This window comes from Pteropus medius, unplaced genomic scaffold (assembly GCF_902729225.1).
Source record: "Pteropus medius unplaced genomic scaffold, Ma_sr-lr_union100, whole genome shotgun sequence".
NCBI classification, from domain to species: Eukaryota; Metazoa; Chordata; class Mammalia; order Chiroptera; family Pteropodidae; genus Pteropus; species Pteropus medius.
Window position 1 is genome coordinate 503,767 of NW_024343732.1, and position 10,004 is coordinate 513,770.

The 10,004-nt window shown below is 40.7% G+C and overlaps 1 protein-coding gene across 1 annotated transcript; it reads right to left on the reverse strand.

Annotated features, from left to right (window-relative positions):
- Nucleotides 1-4,627: 4,627 nt before the first annotated feature.
- On the reverse strand, nucleotides 4,628-5,581 carry LOC120606447 (olfactory receptor 10H2). Its single transcript, XM_039867628.1, has one exon. The coding sequence runs from the start codon at nucleotides 5,579-5,581 to the stop codon at nucleotides 4,628-4,630; it is 954 nt and encodes a 317-aa protein (XP_039723562.1).
- Nucleotides 5,582-10,004: the final 4,423 nt, after the last annotated feature.

Genomic DNA, 10,004 nt, shown 5'->3' on the forward strand with positions numbered 1-10,004 from the left:
GTTAAGTTCTTGAAGTCTGAGCATTCTTGGTTTATCGCAGGAACAGCCAGGGAGCTAGTGAGGCTGGAGATCTGGGGAGGGCTGAGGGATAAAGTTGGAGGTGAAACTCGGACCCAACCATGTTATACCTAAGAGTATAAGCAGAGAGGTGATCTTTCAGAGTTTCCCTTTACAAAGGTCTCTCTGGCTGCTGGGTAGAGACAGCCTGGGGGTTTGGGGTGGGGAAGAAGGGAAACGCCCTTGAGGAGGGGACTAGACTTTCATCCACAAGTGACGGGGAAGGGGTCAACATTTTGGAAGAGCAAAAGATGAGAGGTGAAGGCAGCAAATTGCTTCTCTCCAGCTTGCCTTTGCCTCCAGCAATTAGCATCAAAACACTCGGGGGGCTCCAATTAGTGCAGGGAGAAGGGTCCCCTAAAGTCTGGAGATCTCCCCATCAACAGCCCTCCTCCATGCTCCAGGCCCTTTAATCACCTCTCTGGGCTCTGACCTTGCCTTGGGGATACCAAAGAACATGGCACAGAGGGGACCATTAGCCAGGAATGGCAAACAGCTAGTTATGCAGGAGATGGCGGAACCTTCAGAAAGTAGAAGCTGAATAATGGAGTGGAGAGGGACACAGGGCCCCTGTGGGTGGGCGTCTTGGCTGACACTAGTGGGCAGAGGGGCTTGGCTGTGGTGTGGGGTCATCACCCCAAGACACTGGATGTGTTTATACTGATCTCTTAGCTCTTATTACTATTTCCATCACCAGATATGTTAATGGTGGCTTCTATTTTTTAGTCTTTTAAGAGAAAAGAAAGGCAAGGTGTTTTTTTTTTTCTTTCTTTTTTTGTGGGATGTAGAGGGAGAATCTAGGGTTAGGCAAATGAGGCACTCCCCTGACCACCAAAGTTAAGGAGCCACTAAAAAATTCAGTAATGATCAAGATAAATATTATTTAATGCAATATTTTTTTAAATCAAAATTAATGCAAAAATTCACGACAAACAATATATCAATGTTTTAAATAAAGACAGGATACAAGCTGCATTTTCACAACCTTGCTTCACCCATCGTGCCTTGGCCCAGTCCTTGGGGTCTAGAATATGCCATTTATAGAAACAACATATGTTAACAAAGTTCGACTTCTTTGGTAGTTTTAAATTTGCAAAATGACTAATACTAACTAAAATAAAAGAGTAAAAATAAGGTTTATTTAAACTTCAAAATGCACCAACATTGGTCAACCAAACCAGAATAAGCTGACGTTTCCTCTGAGGACCACAGGAAACCACACCGATGCTTCTTGGATATAACCTAGAAGCTGTCTTTGCCATCAGCTCTTTCACGGTCTGATTCTTGCCTGTTTTACATGACAACTGTTGTGTTTCAAGATGTCTGCAGATCAGTGATCAGCTAAAGAGCACTAGAAATCAGGGCAGGCTTCCCTGAGGAAGTGCCATTTAAGGTCAGATCTAAAGATGTATAGGAGTAGGGAAAGGGTGCTCCAGGTAGAAGCAGCAGCATGTGCAAAGTTCCTGAGGTCCGAGTGTGCTTGGTTTATTGCAGGAACTGCCAGAGAGCTAGTGGGGCCTGAGAGCTGGGAAGTGCTGGAGGAATAGAGTTGGAGATGAAGCGCTGACCCAACCACACTAGATTTTGTACTATATCCTAAGGGTTTAAGCAGAGGGGTGATTTTTCAGATTTCTTCCAGGACTTGTGCTGGCCACTTAAATATTCCTTATACACGACAACTCTAAGAGGGACAATTCTTACCACCTGGGACTCCTTCAAAATTTATAGGGGAGGCAAAGAATGTCCCAAAATATTTCTAATTAACTACATTGGATCTTCTCAATATAACTCAGGAATCTGGCTTTAAATTAAAAGGAGTCACCATTTTCTTTAGGACAAACAACTTCATGTTTAAACATGACCATCTTTTCCATATTGATACATCCGCTAATGAAAACCAAACACAAAGACCCTATAGCGGGTTTTGTCAGACTTATGACATGTCCCCCCAATTCTCTCATGCTAGGTGTTTCTTCCTAACTCCCCTGAGAACAGCGTATATCTGGTCCTGGGATCATTTCCTTGGTGCTGTCTAAAATTGTTTTCTTCATTCCAATCCAGGTCTTTATCCCTTCCTGGGACAGAAGGGTTTCCTCCCCTTATAACCCCTGAGAAATGTATGCTTTCGAACCCCAGCTCTGACTTAAAGAATTCTAATCTTTCCACTTCAGGGGCCAGACCTTTCACTAACAGACTTAATCTCTTTATATCTCAGTTTTCTCATCTTTGAAAGAGAACTAATTATTTGATCTTCCTTGTGAAATGAAAGAACTGACTTGTTAAGCATTTATGATTATCATTAGTCATTAAGGAAATGCAAACCAAAACCAAAATAAGGTACCACTAGAATGGCTGTAATCAAAAAGTTGGATAAATTAGCGTTAGTGAGGATGTGGAGAATTTGGAATCCTCATACGCTGTTGGTGGGGGTATAAAATGGTGCGGCCACTGTGGAAAACACTCTAGCAGTTCCTCAAATTATTAAACATAGAGTTACCATACGACCCATATTCCACTGGGGTTAGGTATATACTCCAAAATGAAAATATATGTCTGTGCAAAAATTAATACAAGAATATTTATAGCAGCATCACTCATGATAGCCAAAAGTTGGAAACAACCCAAATATCTTATCAGCAGATGAATGAATAAATAAAATGTGGTATATCTAAACAATGGATTATTACTCAGCCATAAAAAAGTATGAGAGTACTAATACAACGTGGATAAACCTTGAAAACATACGGTAAATGAAAGAAACCAGACACAAAAGGGTTAAATATTATATGATTCCATTTATATGACATGTCAAGATCAGGCAAATTTATAGAGACAGATTAATAGTTGTTTAGGGCTGGAAGGAAGGGGGTAAGGGGCAGGAGGGGTGATAGCTAAAGTGTATAGTTTCTTTTGGAGGTTATAAAAATGTTCTAGATTGGCTGTGGTGGTGATTATTCGTGTCTTTAAGTGAATGAATTATGTAGTATGTGAATTATTTCTCAATAAAGCTATTTTTAAGAAGACCATACCTAGCTGATGATAAATGTTCAAAAAGTTGGAAGCTGTTATCAGCATAACCATTAATGAGAAGGGAAGGAAGGAAGAAGGAAGGAAGGAGGGAGGGAAGGAAAGAAGGAAAGAAGGAGGGAAAGAAAGCAGAAAGAAAAAGAAAGAAAGAAAGAAAGAAAGAAAGAAAGAAAGAAAGAAAGGAAAGAAAGAAAGAAAGAAGAAAGAAAGAAAGAAAGAAAGAAGAAAGAAAGAAAGAAAGAAAGAAAGAAAGAAAGAGGAAAGAAAGTTACTTCTGCTTCCAGTTCAAATATCTGGCTTTATTTGAGCTAAAGATTCTATAGAGCAGTGGTCCCAAAGTGTCACCCCCAGATCACCAGAAGCAGCATCTATTCCAGAGCATCATATTCTAGAGCTCCCCCCTGACTCTGATGTGCCCCCAAGTTGGAGATCCATTGCCAAAGATGACTTGGCCAACCTCATACTGTACCCCTGCACCTCACTGGTTTTGTGATTCTGGGCAAGAATCACAAAATTTAAATAGGATATAACCCAAAAGGGGCTGCCTGACTCCACCTGAGCACCTCCCTTGAAACAGGACCTAGCTTGCACATGCATACCCACCCTCCCCACCCCGCCAATATAGCTGACTCCATAACACATGAAAGAGAAACAAAGTTTTATTGAGGATTTCAGAGGTGTCAGGGGAGGGGAATTACATCAGGTACTCTCTGGCACCCTTATAAACCTTACAAAATGCCCATTTACATCTTTGCTTTTTCCTTGAATTTCTTCACCAGCCACTGGGTCTGGGTCAATTGCCAGGAATCAGGTTTTTCTTCCTGTCCCTTCCCTTTCCCTCAACCCATCCACAGCCTCCTCATCCTTCTTCTATGCCTTCACCTCATCTCTCTACATTTCTTTTCTCCCAGGGAGAAATTCAGATCCCCTCTCTCTCTTTGTAATTTGTATCCTTAGACCTGTCATTCAGCTCAGTCAACAGAGGCCACTCATAGGACACCCTTCCTGCAAAACTGTGAGGAACTGAAAATGAAAAACCATTTTGCCATTAAAAATGCTTTCCTGTCCTTAAAACAATGGTTAGAATGAGAGGGATGATGTGTCTGGAGCATACAACATGATGCTTGGTACCCAGCAGGCACCAAATCACTGTCGCTGTTTATGTTGTTGTTGTTTTAAGCAGAGCAAACATCCTTCATTCACTCATTCAAGTGATAAACCCTGCACACAAGTTCCCCAACACACTGATGTGGGCACCCTCTCCTCCATGCCACCCTCAGTCATGGAAACAGAAAGAAGTTGACACACGAGTCAATATTGTGGAGGCCATGACCCCAGTGAATCCAGGAGGAATGAGGTTAACCAGACTGGGGAAAAGGAGAGAAAGCAAACATCTAGAATTTACAGAGCACTGACTATGGGTAAAGGAAAGGAGAGTTCACATGTAAGAATCGTCACCAGTGAAGCATAATTATACCCATTTTACAGACAGGAGACTGAGGAGTCTCCACCCAGCACATCCCCTGCCACAAAACCACCCACTTCAGGAGCTCTGGAGAAAGAGTTTGCTGAAGAAGGTCTTCTTTATGGCATTCTTCAGCTCCTTGTTCCGGAGGCTGAAAATGATAGGACTGAGGAAGGGCGTAAGGACCGTGTAGGTGATGCCCATCAGGGTGTCTCCTTCCAGGGACTGGGGACCCTTGGGCTTGAGGTAGATGACAGAGGCGAAGCCATAGTGAACGACCACCACAGTGAGGTGGGATGCACAGGTGGAGAAGGCCTTGTGCCGGCCCTCGGCTGAGGGGATCTTCAGGATGGTGGCCACGATGAAGGCGTAAGAGAGAAGGATGAGGAGACAGCAGCCCAGCAAGGCCATGATGCACACCAGCCCCACACCCCTGGCGATGGCGGAGACATTGCCCCCACAGGCCAACTTCAAGAGAGGTGGCACATGGCAGAAGAAATGGTGGATCTCATTAGGTCCACAGAAGGTGAGGTGGAAAATGGCCATCGTCACCACCAGCCCCATGACTGAGCCACCAGCCCAAGACCAGGCCACCAGGCAGGCACAGCCACGGGGGCTCATGAGCACGTTGTAGCGCAGGGGGTGGCAGATGGCCACGTAGCGGTCGTAGCCCATGACGGTGAGCAGGAAGGAGTGAGTGAACCCAAACATGAAGGAGAAGAACATCTGGCTGGCACAGGCCGTGAGGGCGATGGAGCGGTGGGTGGAGAGCAGGTCGGCCAGCATGCGCGGGATGATGGCGAAGGTGTAGAGGATCTCAGAGACGGAGAGGGCGCACAGGAAGAGGTACATGGGCGTGTGGAGGCTGCGCTCACCCCAGATGGTGGCCATGATGAGCAGGTTCCCCAGCAGCGTGAACAGGTACATCAGCAGGAACAAGAGGAAGAACACCAGCTGAAGGTGGGGGAAGGCAGAGAAGCCAACGAGGATGAATTCAGACATGGTAGTGTGGTTCAGGCCCAGCATGGCCATCACACCTGGCCAGAGAGAGAGGGAAGAACTCAGTGGGTAGGAACGCAGGGTCTCTAGTGAGCTCTACCCAGAAGGACTTCCCTGAGGGGCTCCTTCAGGTCTCTAAGTCATGCTTAGTTTGTCTGCAGAATGAGGTTCATAATGATGGTCCGTGCTTCACAGAGCCGCTTGAGTTTTGAATAAGACCATGCATCTAAAATACTTAGCACAGTTCCTAGTATATTGTAAGAATTCAACAAGTAAATAATAATTATAATTTACTATTTTTAAATCCCAGTGGCAGGAACACAAGGTCTACATTCAGCCACATCTGGGTGGAGTTGTCACTGAGCACGGGCTCGCTGCCCAACGTGCATAGAAGCCAATACCATGGCACTAGTTTTTGAAAAAAAGAAGAGCTTTTATTTACGAAGTTAGCCAATAAGGAAACAGGAGGCAAGGCTCAAAGGTCTCCCCATCCAGTGTTCGAGGCAAGATTTAAGGGGAAAAATTCGAGGAGCTTCCTGGACAATGGACCCGTGCTTCTGAAAGGCTTCTGGCACTCAGAGTCTAGTCACGCCCCAGTCCCTTGATTCTGTGGGGGGAGCAAGTTAAGGGTTCACAAGTGCCACTCATGAGTGGTGTATCCAAGGTTTAAATCTTGATTTCGAGTCTTGTTAGAAACAGGACAAGACCAGTCTGAGCTGGTTCTACAGTTCCAGAGTCCCCACTTCAGAGCTTGTCATTGCCCCTAGTCATTTTTCTAAAGAAGAATAGAAAATTAAAGAAGAAAGCAAAATTCAGTCTTCTTCTTATTATTATTCTCTAATCTTTAATAAAATTTTCGAATTGGAAAAATCTGGTGCTGGAAAAATCTGAAAGGATAATGCGAATCCCGTGATCACTATGCTCAAATATGCTGCCTAAATTCTGAGCTGCCTGCAAAGCTTAGTAACTATTAAGTGGTGGCTTTTTCCTTTTCATACAAAATTCTATCATGTTATCCATATGAGTTAAATAAATTTGAGAAGCTGTTTTAAAATAGTTCTTCATTAACCGTCACCACAATAAAAATAAATAAAAAGAATTAATTTAAAAAATAATAAAAAACAAAATAGTGCTTCAACAACAACATTATTCACAGTAGACTTACTGGATTTCATTAACCAATGCCACCATAATAAAAAAAATAATGATAAATAAAAAAATAAAATAGTGATTCAACAACAACAACATTGAGTTGGTTACTTACTCTTTTTGAACCTTAGTTTTCTCATCCCTAAAAGGAAGTAGGTAATGACAACCCCTGGATGACAAGGTTGTTATGAGGATTAAATAAGATAAGCACATAAGTTGCCTTCCACAGTGTCTGGAATAAACACTCAAGAAGTTAGGATTGAGAACAAGCATAATGACAAGAATTAAATTCTCATAAATTGTAGCAACCTATGATTACATGTATATTTTAATTGGTGCATTTACTGCACTTATCTTTTTTGTTATATTGCTATTTTGGACTTAATTCTGTCATTTTATTTAATACTTGAGCTATTATATGTAAATATATATTAATAAAATAGCTAATATACACATATACTTATATATATTTAACATACACAAACTCAAAAATGTGCACATACTCCTATTCACTACACCAAAAACACACCAATCCCTCCCCAAAAAACATGGTAATAACATGGAATTGTCACCAAAAGGACCTTGTGTGAAGCCATAAAGGGAGTCTAGGTAAATATCCAAGTGCCAATATTGCAAAGACCCAGGTTATCTGACCATACTGCAATAAAATTGAAAATTAATAAGAAGAGGATACCTAAAAGTTCCCATATATTTGGAACACAAATATTAGGTTGAACCATTTGACAGTGCTATCGTAACATATTACTCACTAATCTTTGGGCTAAAAGGAAAATTAAGAAATACTAAGAACTGAATGATAATGAAAAGTTGAAATGACTAAATGAAATTTAGTGGCCTGGGATAGAAAAAAAGATATTAGTGGAAAAAATGGAAAAATTCTAATAAGATCAGTAGTTATATTATATTATGCCGGTATTAATTTCCTAGTTTTGATCATCGTACTGGGGTTCAGTAAGATGCTGCCATTTGAGGAAGTTGAGCAAGGAAAGTATAAAAATTTTCTGTGTTATTATTGCAACATTTTTTGTAAGTTTAAAATTAGTTTAAAAAAAACAACAAGGTACCATCTAAAGTAGTACTAAATCTATCAGGTATTTATAATTAATTTAAATAACCACACATAAGACCTCTACGGAGAACAATTAAACTTTTAATTAATAGAAAACATGGCACATGATGCAAATAAGCGAATAAAATGGAAAGGTGACATCATAAAGATGCTAATTCTTCTCCAAATTTAATCTATACATTCAATATGATATTTCCCAAAAAATCCAGTTGGATTTTTTGAGAAAGATGATAAAATAACCAAGTCAACCCTGAAACGAAGAGTGAAAGGTGGTGGAGGAAATTGCCTTCTGAGATTCTGAGAATGTCTTGGAAATAAAGCAAGGTATGATTATTTCAGGGACAGACAAACAGATGAGTGGTTCAGGACAGAAACTTCAGATAGGAAGCCATGGTTATGGTTAAGGTCACACCACAAATAAATCAGAAAAGGACCGATTGTTCAGGGGATGCTGTAGAGAAGATTATCTCTCTGAATAGATTTAAAAAAAAAAAAAACTGGATTCTCAATTAGCACCCTGTACGAAGAGAAGACCAAGATGGATTAATAACTTAATTGCGAAAGATAAAAACATAATTGTTAAGAGAAAGTGTGGTAGGATCTTTGTGATCTAAGAACAGGAAACGAGTTCTTTAAAAAGAAAAAAAAAGCACGAACCATAAATTAAAAAGGTCGATCCCATCACATCCAAATAACAAATCATATGAAGAGCATCACAGATAAAGTTAACAGATGAGGGAGAGCAAGATGTTTGCAATATCAAACAAGTTCTAGAGATCTGCTGTACACCATAGAACCTGAAGTTAACAATAGGATAATGTGCACTTAAAAACTTAAGAATATAGACAATGATATTGTATTGTAACCATCAAACTTGCTAAGAGACTAGATCTTAATTATTCCCACCACACAAAAGAAATGATAATTATATGATGTGACAGAGGTGCTATTGCTACAATGGCAATCATATATTTAGATACATAAATGTATCAAATTAACATGCACATTTTAAATTTACACAGTGTTATATGTCAAATATATTTCCACTAAAAAACATTGTGAAGAGAGTTGATCTCATGTGAAGTGTTCTTACCGCACACACAAAAAAGTAAAGGGACACGAGAAACCTTTTGGAGGTGATGGATATGCTTATTACCTTGACTGTGATGATGGTATTGTCGATGTAGGCGTATGTCCAAACTCATCAAAATGAATACATTAAATATATGCGGTTTTTATAAATTATGTATACCTCAATAAAGCTGGACAAAAACTGACAGGAGATTAATATCTAGAATCTACAAAGACTGTCTACAAACCAATTAGAAAAAAGACTGGAATCATGATAGGAAGTGGGCCAAGGGTAGGCACAGGGGATGTGCGGACGAGGAAATGCAATAGGCAAACAGAAAATGAAGACCCGCCGTAGCTCATTAGCAGTTAGAGAAATGCAATTTAAAACAGCAACATCGGGTCACTTTACACCTGTTAGAGCAGCAAAACTTAGGTAGCTGAATGCTGCTATGTGTTGGCCCAGATGTGAAGATCGGTGGACTTCAGTCATTCTGGCAGGTACCTGATTGTTCGTGGCCACATTAAGAGAACACTTGCCCTAAGTCCCACAAACAGTGCTCCTGGGTCTCCATCTGAATGAAATTGTTACACAGGTCAGTGAAGGGGATGCCATCAAGGACATTCATTGCAGCATTGTCTGTGTTGGCAGAGAGATGGGGACAGTGTGAGACCCCCCACTACCTGGGGGAGTGGAGAATTAAAATGTGGCGGGTGTGCACCATGGAGCTCTAAACAACGTTTAGGAAAGAAAAAAAAAAACCCTGACATTTATATACTAGCAGGGATAGCTCTTAAAAACGTAGTGCTAGGTGAAAAATTAGAAGAATGTAGGACCTCCAGCACAGCATAATGTGTAACAGTCCACACATGTATGTGCCACAAGATATGTTTTATAAGAATTCACGCAAACAGAAGGATACACATGGAACAAATTAGACCCGCTGCCTGTTGGGGGTGGGAACAGGAGTGGGACATGACGATAAATGGGAATAAATAAAGCAGGATCACTGTGCAAATCAATGTTATAAAATGTCATTAACCAAAGAGTATGATGAACTCGTCTCTGAAGCTTAAGTTCAACAAAAATTTGTGAATATATATATATTCATACTTACATATGTATCAATGATATATAAATATATC

What these genes read in the sequence shown, in the direction of transcription:
- LOC120606447 (XM_039867628.1), bottom strand. Translation starts at nt 5,581, where the DNA reads ATGGCCATGCTGGGCCTGAACCACACTACCATGTCTGAATTCATCCTC.